This window comes from Poecilia mexicana, unplaced genomic scaffold (genome assembly GCF_051168715.1).
Source record: "Poecilia mexicana isolate PSO_F unplaced genomic scaffold, ASM5116871v1 scaffold_17, whole genome shotgun sequence".
Classification (NCBI taxonomy): domain Eukaryota; kingdom Metazoa; phylum Chordata; class Actinopteri; order Cyprinodontiformes; family Poeciliidae; genus Poecilia; species Poecilia mexicana.
The window spans coordinates 6,975,376-6,993,306 of NW_028263386.1; the positions used below are offsets into that span (position 1 = coordinate 6,975,376).

The 17,931-nt window shown below is 38.6% G+C and overlaps 1 protein-coding gene across 1 annotated transcript in view; it reads right to left on the reverse strand.

The window, feature by feature from the left end:
- The window catches only part of zzz3 (zinc finger, ZZ-type containing 3), a 31,239-nt gene that overhangs the window by 11,563 nt on the left and 1,745 nt on the right, over positions 1-17,931 (reverse strand). The window contains exons 2-6 of the mRNA XM_015005588.2: positions 9,259-11,737; positions 3,837-3,975; positions 3,368-3,515; positions 3,172-3,284; positions 1,774-1,845 (exon numbers count right to left, since the gene is read on the reverse strand). Of these exons, the coding sequence (XP_014861074.2) occupies positions 1,774-1,845; positions 3,172-3,284; positions 3,368-3,515; positions 3,837-3,975; positions 9,259-11,672 (2,886 nt within the window). The 5' untranslated portion in view covers positions 11,673-11,737. The remainder of the gene's footprint in view (positions 1-1,773; positions 1,846-3,171; positions 3,285-3,367; positions 3,516-3,836; positions 3,976-9,258; positions 11,738-17,931) is intronic.

Below are 17,931 nucleotides of genomic sequence, written 5' to 3' on the forward strand. Positions count from 1 at the left end.
CTATCGATTCAGTATTTTCATCATACAGACATTAGGCTGCTGTTGTTGTGCTATTAGCTAAGCTAGCTGCTAGCTAACGACTTTGTTTGCAAAGCTAGATAACAAAAAGCTTCTTCCCTGTGTACAAGGCACATCGCCCGTCCAAAACGTATCATCTCCATAATGGATAAATGTCCGATCTTCTAATTTCCTTTGCTGCATAATGTACATTGCATTTATTCTGGCGTTAGGTAAATGTGTCTTGAAAGATAAAAGCACTTAAATAATAGTCCAACAAGGATATTATTTAGAATTAAAAATAACTCACCCTGAATTGTTCGCAGAGTTTGTAGTTAAATTTTTTCCCCAATTATTCAATGGTGAAAAATAAACTAACCTCAGTTAAGTAAAATAAAATTGTAATCAAAACTTTTGGAATTGTAATGATTTCTTTTTTAAAAAAACAAATTGTTTTATTTAAAAAACTTTTTTAAATTAAATAACTAATTTTTGTCTTGTGAACTTAAAAAGTTATTTGCCAAACAAACTTTTATTTGCACACATCAGAAATCTTGTTGTGATTTTGGCTCCTGCACATGATGTCATGTCACAAGCAAAACTTTGAGTCAAACAAAAACTTAGAATATCAAGAAAAGATTTCTGACATGCACAAATAAGTTTGTTTTGCAAAAAAAAAATTCACTTCATGAGACAAATGTGTGATTTAAATGTTTAAAAAAGTTTTAAGCAAAACTCAGTAGGCTTTTCTCATGGTGACATGCATTAATTCAATTTTTGCTTTTGTGTTTTTTTTCTTTTTTTCTGCAGTTCCACCTTAAAGTTTGATGCAGCTCTGCTTTCCTGAATGGACCATCTTCATCTCCACTGCAGCAAACAGGCAGCTCTTTTTTATGATTACAGTCCACTAAAAGGTTGCTTTGTGCCCTTGTTTATATTTTTAATAGTGTAATTCTGTAAAGACAAAATATGTAAATCGGAGCTAAACCACCAGCTCTGATTTACATATCTTGCTAAATTGAGTTTGAATATCGCAATACTTTCTTATAACAAAATAGACCTGCAGAAAGAAATTACTAATAAAATATCTTCCATATGTATAGCTGTATGCTCTATATAGAGATTTACCTTAGCTTTGATTGTATATTTCACAATTTTGTAATTTATCATTGTTTATTAAACTCTGAAAGCTGAGAGGCTTTGTTCATATTCTGTCCTAGAATGCGGTTAGATGTGCCCTTTTTTCTTTTTTGAGCACCTGCCCTTTTAGTGGTCTCTGCACAGCCCTGAGAGAAGTAATAATATTAATTACACTGAGCCCCCCTCAGTGTAATTAATATTACACAAATCATGTTAAGATAAGTGATGTTCCTGCTCAAATTACATTTTTAAACACGATATACAAAGACAAATACAAAAAATCTGTAAAATAAAAATATTTTAGGAAATTGCATCTGACCTAAAACAAGAAAAATTTAGTCTGATTTAACTTCAGACAGAGAGAAAAAAGATGTGTGAATCTTTTTATTAGGTGAATGAAAATATCTGGTTTCAAATGTAAATAACGCTTTTATTACAAACCTAACCAAGCACTTTCAAGGATTTTTATACAAAACTCAAGCACTTTCCAAACCTTGAAAACACCTGCATGGATCTCAAAAACCCGTACGAACCCAATATTCTAGGAGGCGCTAAATGTAAACAGATAGCTGAGCGAATGCCAAGAAAAGTGAAATCAATACAAGTACAAATCTGTGTTGAACTCCTGCTACCAACCTGCTCCTCCACCGTCCACAGCTGGTTAAACGTGTCAGGCTTGTTTGGGTGGCAAATCCTCCCCCTGATCATCTGCCAACAACACACAGTGACAGGCATGTTAAGAGACTGACAAGACAAAAATAAAGCACATCGCCGCCGACATCTTGAAAGGATCTCAACATGCAAACTGCCAGGCAATATGAATCCTTCAGCTTGACAGAGAAAGGCTGGCTGTCAGACGTGGCTTGAGACGTGTCGCTGGGAGTGAGCGGAAAAAAAGCAGCAGCTCCTTTTGACTGACAAACAAAATCCTTTCACTATGCAGAGGATGTCGGCTGGGAGAAAGCAAATGTGTCGGCACAAAGTAAACAAGAAGAGCAGCAGGCATAACTGAGGGTTGTTAGCTCAGAGCAGGAAGCTCTGCACCTTTCTAATCCAAACAACCAAATTAAAACATAAAACCTGACTGCTGGCGCGATTGTGGGAGAGTGAATACACAGACACACGGAAGAAGGACAGAAGAGGCTCGTTTCCATAGATACTTTGTAATTTTTAAACACTTAACTGAGCAAAGCAGTAAGACTGAAAGGGAAGTTTGAGGAGGTGCAAAAAGGTGAAAACCAGCTGATCTGTGAGACAACTAGTGGGAGACGAGTGACTCATCAGCCAGAGTCAGGAACTGCTGCCGCTGCGTCTGTGCTAATGATGAGCATACAGCAGCGGATGGAGGAGTTCGACATTAACAACTCCATTAATGAATCCCTCATAAGATCTGTGAATATTCCTGATTCATTCAGAGTCTCAGAGCTTACAGTGATTTGTGTTTATTTTAAAATATAAACTACTGAGATTTTATGACCAGACGGTTTTACAGTGTTCAGGGTTTAAATGCAAAACGTGGAAGGATAAATGAGGGAAAGTAGGAGAGAGGGAAGGAAGGAAGGACACTATGAAGGAAAAAAGACCCAAGCAGCGTGTTAAATGAGAAAAGCAAAAAGAAAGGTAAAGGAGAAAAGGAAGAATGAAAGAAAAGATGAAAGTACCAATGAAAAGAAAGAAAAAGAAAAGCGATTAAAGGACAAAAAGAATGAAAGAAAGAGCAGAAAAACAAAATGTACAAGGAAGAAAGAAAGAAAGGTGGTAAACAAGGAAAGGAAGGACAAAAAAGTGATGGAGGACAAGGACAGAAAGAAAAAGATAAAAACAGAAGAAAGAAAAGACAAGAAGGAGGAAGAACAGAAGCAGAGAAGCTCCATTGAGACGACAGAGTTGGGAATAAAATCTCAATATTTTGCTGTTCTCTTATTTTGTTTTTCCGTACTTATCCGGACAGAATGTAGTAAACAAGGTAGGAAACACGGAGGCTGATATCTTTGACACCAGCCTCCGTGTTTCCCAGACTGTGGGAATCTGTACCTGTGTTTGCCTGCCGTTCTCAGGGGCGTCGCTGGTGGGAAGAGAGGAGTACACGGCTGACGATTCACCTTCCTTCTTGGGTTCAACAGGACTTTTTGGTCTAAGAGGCAAACCTGTAGCAAACAAAAAGAATCAAATCGACCTCCATGTCTACATATATGAAAATTAGATAAACAAATTCTAACTTCAGACTTGCCTTTATCAAAGATTAACTTCAGCTGCCGGGTTTTCCGTTTCTTGTCGCAGAACTCTCTCTCGAACTCCCCCAGACCGGAGGTGTACTGTTCCCAGGCGATGTCCGGGAGCTGGACGACCCGCTGGGGACACGGCAGACCCAGATTCGCCTGAGAGTCAGACAGAAAACCACAAATTAAATTAAACAATTCAAGTAGGGCTGAAGAGACTAATCAGATTAACAACGATAAATTTAAATAATTGTCAACTAATTCAGTAATCGATTAATCGTTAACCGAAGTAGAGAGACTCAGTAACAGTTTCAGACGAGAAATTAAGACAAAACTGGACATAAAATATATACATTTCATATTTAAGATAAAAAAAACACATTTGTCTGTAAATATGTTCTACGCAGAACATATTTCCTGGGTAACATATTTGTGGTTCCTGGTGCATCAGTGCGGCAGAGGGCTCTGTGTTTTGTTCACCTGTTTCTGCAGCTGCTCCACAAAGCTGATGGGTTCAGACAGAGCCTCCCTCTGCTGACGTGCCAACGTCTCCAGGTCCAGAATGGCCTGAGCTCGCTGCGCCTCCAGGACTACGATGGTCTGCAGCAGCCTCTGATAACTGGAGGAGAGGGAAACAAGGTTAGACCGGAGAGGAATGTCAGGACTGATTACATTATTTAACCGGAGGTCTGCAACGCAGCAGTGCATCAACACAGAACCTTGAAGATGTTTCAAATGCAGCCATTTTCCACTTATCTACAAGGAATATATGGGATGTCAATGTTAAATTCTCTGTCTAGATGCTGCTTCTGTAAACTGCGTACAAATTAAAGTTCAAAAACTTCAACAATAAAAAAGTAAATCGCACCGTCAGAACTGCACGTTTGACCTTTCTCCTCACAGCCTCTGGAGTAACTGAACCACTGCAAACCGAAGCATCACAGACTGAGCCTGGCGCCGATCCAAAGGCTTCCTACTGTACGAGGCTATAAGCTAATGTAGGAGATCAAATGGCCAGAGGGCATCAACCTCACTGAACACAACCAATCAGTGCAAAAGGAGCAAGCAGGCTTAAAGTACAGCAACCTTCATGTGCTGGAGAGAAGGCCTGTCATGACAGCAAATGCTACTGGATGATAAACTTTATCTCAATAAACGATAACATTGTTGTTCTGAGACTATTTTCAAGTAATGGTAATAATGGCATAACAATGCAAGAACACACAATCAAAGGTCAATAAACTTTAAATTATAACAAACATTTAACACTGGAACTGGAAGACATTTTAAATAAACAACAAATAAATTAATCATCCTCGTTGAGACCAAAACACCAGACTGAAGATGTTCATCATCCAGTTTTTGGTAGAAGGAGAGAGAAGAGTGGCTACTGGAGAGTAATTCTGATTAAAAGTAAACAGCAGGAAGAATGCAAACTTGTTTTGCTGAGTGCATGATATCTCTGCACTGCCTAAGCACAAAATCTTACCAAGTATTTCTTCAGATATGCTTCATAATTACGTACATTTTTAATTTCCACTCAGTGAATTATTCATGCTTAGACACTGGACAAAAACACAAAATCTTAAAAGGTATTTTTAGTCTAGTTTCTAATGCAGATATCCTAGTACACATGAAATAAGACAAAACTAGCTTACAAGTAGCTTTTCAGAAAGATACAGGAGCTTATTTTCAGTAGATATGTCCCCAAAACTGATAAAAAGTTATAAGTGAAATGATCTGCCAGTGAAACTAGTACTTTTTTGGTCAATTTTAAGGAATTACTGACTTAAAATAAGCTCTTATTTCTTACTGGAAAGTTACTTGTGATTTAGTTTTGTCTTGTTTCAAGAAAACTAAGATATTTGCAGTAGAAAGTAGACCAAAAATACTAGATAAGATGTTGTGTTTTTGCAGTGTGTTAAGCTGTTTTGGGAAAAGCAGGAGGACTTGGCTGTGCTTTCCAGCTCTCTGGAGTCCGTCCAAACGTCCAGGGATAAGTCTGGTGTTTTATTGCCACCTACTGGGTCTGTGGTCTGACAACAAACAAGGCCACATGATGAAAAACTGGCCTGGACGTGAATGTTTCCATTTTAATGTTTAATCACCGATTTGAAGACAGCAAATGATGGCAAAGCGGATATAAATATGGGATGTTCTGTCAGTGAACAAATTGCAATCTGTGATATTTCTGTTTAATCAGCAGCTCTGAAAATGCCACATCATGCCTGCACAAAAGTGACTCCAGGCCGCATCGATCCGATCTTTAAAAATCCTCCTCGCTCAGCAAAGGCAAACATCACCACGACACTAAAGCGTGATCAAATTACCAAGCAATATGAGAGCACTGACATCCCGTAACTGCTTTAAAAATCTCCAACATTTACTAGTGTAGACGACAAAACGGACCTCATAAATCAGAGCAGTTAGCCATGAAAATGTGGGGCCTGAACGGCAGCGTAAACGTCTCACCTTGTATGACAACTAATAAAAAACTGTCAGCAATACCGACAAATGCATCCCAAAATATTAAACTCTGCTTCCTGAGAGGTAAGATAACAGAAACAATCAACAAAGTCAATTTAAAATGCAATTTTCTGAGGCCTTGTTATTCAATTTGCACAATCAAGCGAATGAAAATAAAAGGTTTGAACGTTAAAAACAAACGTCAGGCTAAAAATGAAAGTTCACATCTCACAAGCAGTTATTTACAAAATAACTATAAACACCGAATTATGTGACATGATGGCACTGTGAAGTTATTGGCATACTAAAACTGCAAATCTGTCTGTTTAATCTATTTTTCCCCTTTAAGTATCAAACTTGGTTTTGTTTTCTTAAGTCAAATATTATCTGGAAAGATGTCAGATTTAGAGAGCAGAACTGAAGAAGGATTTGAAAGTCTAATATTTTCCCTTACATATTTCTTGGTTTTGCTTTTTTGTCACATTTACATGTTTCACATCATCAAATGTTAATATTGGATGAAGATAAGCCTAATAAATCCAAAAAGCTGTTTTCTAACGATGATTTCACTTATCAATGAAAAAAGCTATCCATAACAACCTGGCCTTGAGGGAAGAAGTAATTCTCTCCCTTGTTAAATCATGAATTAACTGCAGCAAACCCCGGCCCTAGTTATTACCCGACCTGCAGATATAATAACTTAAAAAGAATATCATTGGTGGCTGAAAGACTTCACAAAGCAACACATCATCCAAAAAAACAGTAAGAAAAGTCAACATCTGTCAGTTTGGTTTGGAAAGGGTTACAAAGACATTCCTAACACTCTGGAAAGCCAGCAGAAAAAAATACCCAACTGGAGAAAACACGCAGCGGTGGTGAGGCTTCCCAGGAGACGCCGACCAACCAAAATTACTCCAAGATGAAGTCGATGTTTCAGTCAGGAGTTCACAAAACAACCCAGAGTAACATCTAAATCTCTGCCTCAGTTCAGCTCACGATTCAAGAATCAGAAAGAAAGAGCGGGAAAAATGAGCTCCGTGTGGCTAAAACCTCCTGGAGGATGATGACCAGCAAGATCATCAAGGCTAAAGAGAACATTATTTGGAATGTGAGCATCTGGTTACATTTTACCAGAAATTTGACGCAGACCATCATACTGACGGTCATTAATGGTGGTGCTGGACGACTTGTTATAAATGATGGAATTGGGACTGAAAATCCTGCAGAGCATCCAGCCATCAGTACAGGACAACGATCCAAAGAACAGTAGCAAGGCCTTGTGAATAACTAAAAAAAATTTAAATTTTGGGGGCAGTTTAGCTAAAGTCTTGATTTCAGATACTCAACACCTCCAACGTGGCTGAATTGACACGTTTCTGAAGATTGGGATGAAATTAATCAGTGATCATTGCCAGCATTCGCTAACTATGGAGGCCAAGTTTGGGAAGAACAACCAAACTATCTACGAGGATAGACTCCTATAGTGCCAGGTAGATTTCGGCAGCATTTTTAATGAGCTCATCATTTGAAAACTGCTTTTTGTATTTACTCAATTATTTTTTATCTGGTGTCAAAATTAGTTTGATGATCTGAAACGCCTTTTCACACCACCAGAGAAAACTCCGTATTGGGGAAAACTTTTGGACGCGTTATGAATAATGACCTCAAAACAAGACTTCGCTATACTTCAGTACCTTGAATTTAGGCGTTCAATATTACGACTGTAAAGCTGGTTACCATATTTCTATTGTGATGCATTCATAGTCAGTAGTGTATATTAATTGATTCTGGTTTTGATAAACACACCTGAAATAGATTTTAAAATCACCAAGATGCTGAAGAAAAGCAACAAAATTTAAGACCACATTTTACCAGTGGGATAATAAATTAATTTGATGCGTAGAAGATTTATTTAATGAGAATGTTTTTCCCGCGTTTTTGCAATTCCAAACCAAATTTACTTTGGAAAGTAAAGATTTCTTCAGACAACTATGGATATGAAGCTTTAAATGTTTAAATTCTTCCCTAATCAGTCCCCTAGCTCTATATCTTTTAAATGTTTTAAAGACATTTAAAAGACTGAACTCCATAACTTGGAGGACTCAACAGCTACATTAGACAATCTAAAAAGGGCCAAGCAGAAGATCTAGGAGTGAACAGACAACCAATGGCTGAAATCCCCAAAATATATTCATTCTACTTCTGTATGAATCTGCAGTTTAGTATTTTTTTAAAGATTGTATTTATCCAAACTGGAGCTGTTAAAGATGTTTTTTCTGTTGATCCATCTTGTGTTATCAGATCCAATCTGGGCTTTATTTGGAGACACTACACGACTCTCCACACTCCAGACTGTAAGGTCTGTTTTGTGACTTTGATGCCACTACTGCATAGGAAACCTGTGCTCACTCTGCATTAATGAAGGACATAAAATTGAGAAAGAGAAAATAATTTTTAAAGGTGAAATCTGAACTTTTTTTTATTCAAATTGGGAATCTTTTATAGAATATCTTGGTGCAGATGTATAAATAATCTACAAAGTGTTCTGGAGATGTATGATGTCCTCTCATGAAGACTGTTCTGTTGCTTTTAAGTTTCTCTTGTTTTTCTATTCAAATAACTTCAATAAAGAGAAGTGTTTTGGGAAAAGAAGAGTGAAAAAGAGTGAACAATGAGCCAAGTTTGAACCTGGAACCAACACCCCCATCACTGGGTGACCCAGTCGCATTCTGACATCACTACACTACACTGACCTCTAAACTGCATTAACATGCTTTAATTTACTTACTATCAACGGCGCCACCTTGCTTTGCATTAATATAGCTGCAAAGTTATTTGATCTTTCACTGATCCATAAAAATAAAATATGGTGTTGGAGGAAAATAGTGTAGATTGACTGGCATCTGTTTTTCCCCCTTTTGCCCACCATAGAGTAGAGCTATTACTCTTTTCTTCTCCTCCTGTAATAATAATAATAATAATAATAATAAGAACATTAACAGCCATAACTGTGTTCATTCACTAATGGACTGATATGTCTGTTGGCTTTGTCTGATGCAACTTTGCTGCAGCAACATATTGGGCGATTTGGCATCTTCAATCCAAAGTAAAAGGAATTACTGTAATATCGATCTGTGTGCCAAGCTTTACGTCCACAAGTGACAGATTGTACTATTTATAATCTCAGCTTAATGGACAAGATTTTAAAGCTCAGTAAAAAAACAAAAGGAGTGAGGAAAACGTAGGGAAATTGTAACTGATCGCAATATTCAACAATTGAGTGATTTTCAGTTCTATTAACTACACATTAAACTAAAACCACACACTGTATTTTATGCATATTTACCACATGTAACATTTAAACATGACTATTTTTGCTTTATGTAATAAGGTCAAACAAGAGCTAAGGTACTATGATCCAATATCCCTCACATACTCTTTGTTGTGTTTAAGAGCCAGGTGGTCTGACTCAAAGTAATACACGTCTGGCTCCTCCTCTTCCTCTTCCTCCTCCTCTTCTTCTTCAACGGTCTCGCTTTGTGTTAACTCCTTGTCATTTTCTGTCTCCTTGTCCTCCATAAAGTCACTGTCCTTCTCACCTGCTCTACAACTAGGATTCACAGAACTTGGCTCCTCACTGGAGAGGCCAACTGAGTCTGAGCAAGAAGGTTCCTCTAATATTGGACAGTCGTCCTCCACCTCCCCTTCTTCCCTATAGGGACCATTGTCTGTCACAGGAGAGCTGGGTTTGGCGGGAGATGCTTTCCCACCAGACACAACTCTCCTGGGTGAAGTCCGCAGGGTATATCTGTGTTCGTTGAGCTCTGTGAAAGAAGGGGTCGTGCTGGACATTGAAGGGTTGCACTCTGGCTCTGTGGGGGATTGGGGTGTTGTGGGTGTGGGCATAGTTTCTCCTGAGTTGCTGTTGTTGACTGAACTACAGTTTACGTTCGCAGTAGAGGACGAAGTGGAGGCAGCAGGTTCCTGTACTGGTGATGGTGACCGGCCGTTTGTATCGCCCTCGCTCACAGTCACCTGCTCCTCGTAAGCCAGACCCAAGGGGTCACCCACCACATCGACTTCCACCTCCTCCACCTCCTGCTCTTTGGCCACTATCAACTCAGGAACAGGATCTTCTACAGCACCCATAAATGTTAGTGCAGATGAGGCTGGTGATTCTCCTGAGCCAAGGACCTCCATTTGCCCAGGTACAGAGATTTTAAAAGGCACAGAGGAGTCAGGGGATGAGGGAGCCTCCATTTGACTGCCATTTAGCAGAGAAGGGAAGCTGGTGGCAGAGGTGGGGGTTGCACTGGGATGTTCAGTGACTGTGCTAGTTTCCTCTGCATCAGTTTCTCTGAGTCCATTAGAGGCCTTATGGGAATTTTGTGGCAAAACTGGCCCATCACAATCCATGCAATGATCTTCCTTCACCTGTCGCCCAATTACCTCACCTTCCTGCTCACTGAGGATAGAGGAGGCAGGTGGTGCATTACAAGAGTTGTGGCTGGGTAAGTCTTCACAAATTAAGTCCTTGCAAGGCTCTGAGACAGAAACTTGACTTTGGGGATTCAGAAACCCTTGGTCCTCTTCATGTCCCAGAAACTCTCCAGAGAGAGAGCACTGCTTGGCCCTTTTGATTGGAGGCGAGGTATTCCGCCACTCTTTCCCTGTGTCACAGTTCTCGGACTTCTCTTGGTTAAGGTCTTTTTCCAAACGGGACATGCCCCGCTTCCTAGAGACGGTCGAATGATCCTCATCACCTGCAGGAATACTGGAGTCAGCTATGTTTCTCTGCAACATGTCCAGTTGCTGACCATCTTGCAAGGAGGTTTCCTGTGGTTTTGTGTCATGTTTAGCAGCATGCTTTGACTCCGGCTCAAAGTCTTGATCAAGTTCCTCACCAGTGTCCTGCTTGTTGTCTTGTTTATTGTCATTCGACTCCTGCCTCGACTCCTTGACGGCGTCCTGCCTCGACTCCTTGACGGTGTCCTGCCTCGACTCCTTGACGGTGTCCTGCCTCGACTCCTTGATGGCGTCCTGCTCCGACTCCTTGATGGCGTCCTGCTCCGATTCCTTGATGGTGTCCTGCCTCGACTCCTTGACGGCGTCCTGCCTCGACTTCTTGACGGCGTCCTGCCTCGACTCCTTGACGGCGTCCTGCTCCGACTCCTTGACGGCGTCCTGCCCCGACTCCTTGACGGCGTCCTGCTCCGACTCCTTGATGGCGTCCTGCTTCGACTCTTTAATGGAGTTCTTACTTGTATCCTGCTTGGAGTCTTGCTTAGAGTCCTTGCTATTATTCTGTTTTGATTCTTGTGTAGAATCCTTATCTGTATCCTTCTTAGACTCTTTACTATTATTCTGCTTTGTCTCTTGTGTTGAGTCCTTACTTGTATTCTGCTTTGATTCTTGCTTGGAGTCCTTCCTATTGTCCTGCTTTGACTCTTGCTTGGAGTTCTTACTAGTATCTTGCTTGGTCTCTTGCTTTGAGACCTTACTGGTATCAGGCTTTGACTCTTGCTTGGAAACCTTATTGGCATGCTGACTTGACTCTTGTTTGGAGTCTTTACTGGAATCCTGCTTTGACTCTTGTTTGGAGTCCTTACTGGTATCATGCTTTGACTCTTTTCTGGCATCATGCTTGGACTCCTGCCTGTTGTCCTTATTGGTATCCTGCTTGGACTCCTGCTTCTTTTTGGGGGAGCGTGCCCTAGGTTGGGGAGATACTGAGGTCTCCTCTGGCTGGGCGATGCTGCGGTTTCTGAGGGTTCGACCACAAAACTTCTCATCCAATCCATTGAGCCCCACTGATGACCTTGTGACACGCGAAGAACGGGACGCGGCCATACTACGGCGGGTGCCTACAGTCTCCTCATCCTGGTGCACTCTCCTCTGCAGCAGAATGTGGGCATCTGAAAGACACAAACCAATGCATTATAGTCATAAGTAAGAGGTACTGGTAATAAAACACTGCAACCTTTCTTGTCTCTGTAAAGTCTGTCTCACAAAGCACTATATATGTTGTAATTGTGCAGCTTTGCCTAGTAGAGTGTTTATTTTAAGCCTCAAATGTGAGCTTTACAATCTGCTTCTGTTTTAATACAAGTAGTTCTTGAGTTGTATTGAGAGAGTATCTCAATATTGTATATTGAGATACAATATATTGTATCTCTCAGTATTGAGAGAGTCCACTAACAATAATATCTTAAGAAAACAGGTGCATAAGTAGTTAAGAATTCTTGCGCACTTTTATTTTTGCTTAATTAAGCACATTCTATGCACCATGTAGAAAAAGAAATATTTACAAAGTGACAGAAATTACAAAGTGTGAAAATGTCAAGTCTGGCAGTGGTAGAACAAGTGTACCATATTCAGGCCATATGCCTCATGTCTTCCCATTCTGTCTCTGTCGTCCTTTCTGTCAAGCTACAGTTGAATAAAGGCCACTAGTGCTATACAAAAAGCTTTACAAAGAAAAAAATTAGTGAGCTGCTACTGTAGAACAATAAATGTTTTTAGTTGCAGTATGTGTTTTGTCCAGGACAGCGACGTGATGAGTTCCAGGAAAAACTTGGAACTCATCAAAATGTAGACAGAATAATAGAGGCATTGGTATAAAAAGTAATGGACCCTAGATGGGATAAACTCCTATCTAGGAGAATGTCTCGAAAATTTCGAGACATTCATGGAAAGTCCAGTGTAGTTTGAGTGAACAAATTGATGCAGGTCAGAAAACTGGATTGGTTGAGATTTAAGCACACCAATTTAAGTAGATCTCTATAAATAACATTGTAACTATCTAAATGTTGGGAATTTTGGGTTTGTTTGATGAAGAAGTAGAAGATGCACTAATAAACTCTTCCTATAGGAAGAGAAAAATCCTGAACAAAAATGTAATTTCGTTGTTACATTTTGTCACCAATCCAATTCCCAATAAATTGGGGCCCAACATGGGCCCTTATCCACGACCCTAATAATGAAGAATTTCATGCTCTACCAACTGAGCTAACCAGGGACAGCCAAGGACAAATGTTTTCCACTCATTATTGTTACTAATGAAACTAATACACCTGTCACTCCTAAAAAGGAGGATGTCAGATGATAATGATGTGATTCTGCTTATAACATTACACTCAAATTGTTACAAACAGCCATTATAAAAACAACAAATGTCTCGCCTGCTTTGATATCCACAACAATTGCAGTCCTTGTTGGCGTCCTGCAATTGCCACTGGACTACTGCTTTGATGCATGTTGAGTAAAACCTTTATTGAAGTTTTATTCAACAAACCTTTAGAAATTAAGCATAGCCCCAAAAGGTATTAAAACAGGAAAATGTGTGGAAAATATGTGTTAGTAATGTGCAAATGACATCCAAAACTTAGAAAAATACTAGCTCTTAAATTACAGTGCCTAGCTAATTAGAAGATACACGTACAACTGTCAGGATTAGTGAAGCTTTAGTGAAATTTAAAACCACACATTTGACAATTTGACAACACGTACTGACATTGGTAGTTTGCCTTCTATTTTCCCAATGGTGGGAAACTATATTTTCCAAACCAAGCCAATAAAAATCCTTTTTAGAATTCAGAAGTAAAATTCATAATGTGGCTCTGAAAAAATAAAATAAAATTCCCACCTTTTCCTCAAAAGGATAATTATACAATGACCCTAGAATTAAATAAGCATAAAAACTGAAACCTAGGGAGTTGTCTTAACATGTACAGTAATATTATACAATGATTAAATCCTAAATGTACAAAATATAAGTACATAAAAACAAATTTTTAATTTTTAGTAATTTTCTTATCTCTAAAATCATTGCTTTGACTCAGCCATATTAAGTAAGAAACCTCTAAGTGGTGAAAGGCATTTATCTCATCCTTTATTATGATAAAGAATTTAAATTTTGCTGTAAGAATAATAAATTCCAAATAACCATGCCTGAACACTTAAAGCTTTGTCATGATTGTTACCTAAACTATTTTCACCACTGTTGGCTCTATCGGAGCATGAATGAATAATTCATTTCAAAATATAATTAAATGCTGTTCATGTGCGGAGCTTGGTGACAAAAATCACACTTCTTTATGAAACGGGTCTCCAGAAGAAACCCTTGTTAAGGTGCTTTTTGAGCAGAATTTATTTTTACTGTGCAGAATTTATTTATTTATTTTTTTACACCACTGTACATTTAAAAAAAGGTGGGAGACCAAGATCAGATCTTTTAGTCTGAATTCAAGTTCTGCAGAGAAACCTGGTTCGGGCAAAGCTTGATAACTGATGCAATAAATATTTGCTAATTAGTATCATGCTTTCAGACTCTCTTTGCCTGAAATTTAATTATTGACACTTATATGTTAAATGCAGCACAAAACTACCTTATTTCAATGCTGAATACAGAAGGTTTTAACCAAATATTTTTAATAAAATCTTGTTGTAGAGCTGGAAATCTTAAATTTAATCAGTTTCCAGGTGCTGAATAGACTTACTACTCATTATCTGAGCTCTATATTCTCTACAAACCCAAAAATAATAATACATTAATACAGTTTACTTATTTTATTTATCACAAGTCATTACAGCTACAGTTATTACAGAACAAACTGCTTGTTTTCCAAATATTGTGCAGCCCCAGTCATATGCAATATTTTCATCCAGTTCAGTAGACTAATACCTGGCAACCAACCCGCCTCAAAGCTTCCTTTCATTGGTCACCTCCTGTTTCTTTCAGGGAGATAAAAACATGGTAGCAGATATATATATTCATTCCCACACACCCTGCTGAGATTACTGCTTATCTTGTGTAATATAGACTTGGTTTATAAGTAGACTGATATATCTGTCAGGAACGCCAAACTATGATTCCTTCGTACTCAGACGAGATAACACTGCAGACTTTGGTTGGCCATAAGGCTGTTGATCTCTGCTGCCAGAGGAGCCAAACAGCTTCAATCTTTACATAACCTTTCAGAGTACCCAAATATAAAAAATAAAAAAAGCAATGTACACAAAGCATGACAATGAATTTTCCAACACAATTCAAGTAAAAACAGAGCCCTTGAATGGTCACTCCCATTCCTGCTACAATATCCTGCTGGGAACAATATATGGGTGTGAAAGCCAAGAAACTGCTTCATAATGTGAACAGGAACACAAATTAACATGTAACTGTGTCTAAGAATAGTTGTGAATTTTCTTCTTGTGTTTTTTTAATAAGACAGAGCCAGCGTCTAGCGTTAAAATATCAAACTAAAAGCTCAAAAGGAAGATTGGGGGAAACACAGAGACACAACATGGAAGCTTTCATAATGAAATGATCAAAATATCCGACTTTACAATTAAAAGGCTTTCAAGTACTCATCTAAGCCAAACTATGCAATACATACACAAACAGAAAGTCTTGCATTATTATGCAGGATGAAATCTGTAATCAAGTTAGCTTTGTGCATGCAAATGTGTAATTAATTAGAGAGATGTTTTATATATATATATATATATATATATATATATATATATATATATATATATATATATATATATATATATATATATATATATATATATATATATATATATATATATATAAACCCCCACTCTGTTGCTTTACCCAACTGTTTTTCCTCAAGGATTCACAGTCAAAGACACAGAATGAAATATGCTCCAGATCAGGCTCCATCTAATAAATCTAACAAAAGGGGACAAGAAAAAAAAAAACCTTACTCTGTAAAGGTCGTATTGAAGTGACTTTTACAGAGAGATGATCTCACTGGGCGTCCTTCTACAGACGGTACAGGCATTCCTTCAGTCCACAGAGAAGTAACTCATATTTGATAAACTGGCCGTTCAGCTGCAGTGCTCATTTGCATTACATCTCAATCCATCAATCTGAAAGGCATGCTCTGTCAAAACTAATATATTTAAAACCGCTTTCTGTCTCTACCTTAGGCAGCTTTTTCCCTCTACGATCTAGATGCGTTTAATATTACTCCTACAAGTAAATACAAAAGCGGCCTGGACCCAGAATTACCATATGCACGTATTACTCACACTCCACTAAAGAGTCCAGCTGACAAAGCTAATGTGATTCGTCCATGCATAAAGGAAGCCAGACAGAAGGTTCACCCTTAGACTCGACACCACGAAACCAATTAAGTCACTTCATTTGACGAGCACCAAAGAAGGAGAAAACTAATCACTTCATCAAAATCATTACAGTTTAATTGAGTAACTATATGGAGCATTTGCTCTCATTTCTTTGTCTTGATAAATACTTTGTTGTTGATACATTTGTTCAATGCTGTAACCAGTTGTCGGCGGGAAACGTGATGCAAACAAAGCAAAGCAAAGTTATCATTTCATTGTGGATTTGGCTGCCTGACCTGAGTTTTTGTGCAATCTAATGTCAAGCATGCCTTACAGAGGTGTAATGACCGGAAAGTCGTAAAATCAGGAGAGCAAGTGGCTTGCACAGTGTTGCTGCAGACTTTAGGGACTGATGGGTTTTTCAGAAGAACAATCTTAAGCTGAAAAAAACACATTCTGAGCTGCAGAACTGCATAGAAAATGTACAAAACTGTAACAGTAATGTATAGTCTTACAACTACTGACAGGTGGACGTGATATAAGATGTTTTCACACCTGATAGTCGAGTGGACTTCATTTAATTTGGGACCAATGTTGTAACATTTGTTACATTTTTACACTGCAAACGACTTCAACAGTTTGAAAAACCTGTTCCCCTCCTCGCCTGTGGTGGCGCTGCACCAAGAACCACTGAAAGAAACAACACAAAACCCTCTGAAGAAGACATGAGGGCGACTTCCTTCACAAAATGCAAACAGATTTTGGTGGTTGTAGAATTTCTTTTTTTCTTTGGTAACAGACCACGAGTTACTTCTCCCAGACTAGCGTGTTTATTTTGGTTGCATTTACCCAGAATGCCCTGCACTATAGTCCCCTTCCTCCTTTTGGAGCAGTCTCCGGTCCACTTGGCATTCACATATGCATTAGAACAGCACATATGCATTTTGGTCCATATCAAAGTTCGATTAGCATTCCCACTTCCACAAATGAACCAGACTTTCTAGGAAATCTAGAGTTAAATTAAAGTGAACCAAACAACGCTGGTGTAAAAGAATTCGTCACAGTTTGCTGCAAACCAATCAGGGTGAACATGCTGACCTCTGAGGATGACATTGCAACAGCATGCTCAATGCCAAGTATAATAGCTTTCCCTGATGGTTGGAGTGTCTTTCAGCAGGATAATTCAATTCACTTCAAAAATACTTTACTAATCCCAAAGGGAAATTAAAGATTTAAGCAACGTGAACCAAGTTTGCACCCCGCCACAAAGCAAAAACAGCTCAGGACTGGATTGAGGAGAACAACAACAACAAATATTAAGGGTTGACCAGGCCTCTGCATTCAGGCAGATCTCAAATTAAATCTAGCATCTGTGGAACGTTCTGCACAAAGGCGGCTAATCCACGGAGGCTCCCCCTCACAATTCACAGGACAAAAAGGATATTTTGCAAACATTTTGATGACAGATACCAGAGCACAACATCAGGGCTCTAGTAGAATCCACAACTTGACAACAAAAGGAAGAGCAACACAATATTAAGTAGGAGGCCATAACATTATGCTTATTGGTGTGTCTTTCACAACCTACAACAGAAAAAATCTATTAGGACAATAATTAGGAAGCAAAGTAAAAAATTAGTCATGTTGCAGAAAAAACATGTCCTATTTATACTCCACATGTTTTGCTTTTACTAACATTTATTTGAATTTCCCTCTACTCTAATTGTATAACAATGATCTTAAATGGTATAAAGATTAATAAAACAAACTTTCTCCAACCTCAAAATTGTAATTGTTCTTCCCCAAATTGCTGGTGCAACCTTTATTTTATAAGTAAATATGGTTATTTCTTAAGAATGGACTAGATGAGAGACAAAAGTGAAGCTGTCTACAAGAAAGGGCGAAGCAGACTTTACTTCTTGAAGAAGTTTAGGTTAGTTTAGCTACAGCATTTGGTCTACAAGCCTGTTGTGGAGGGAGCAAACTTTATTACCATTATCTGTTAGCATAACAGCAT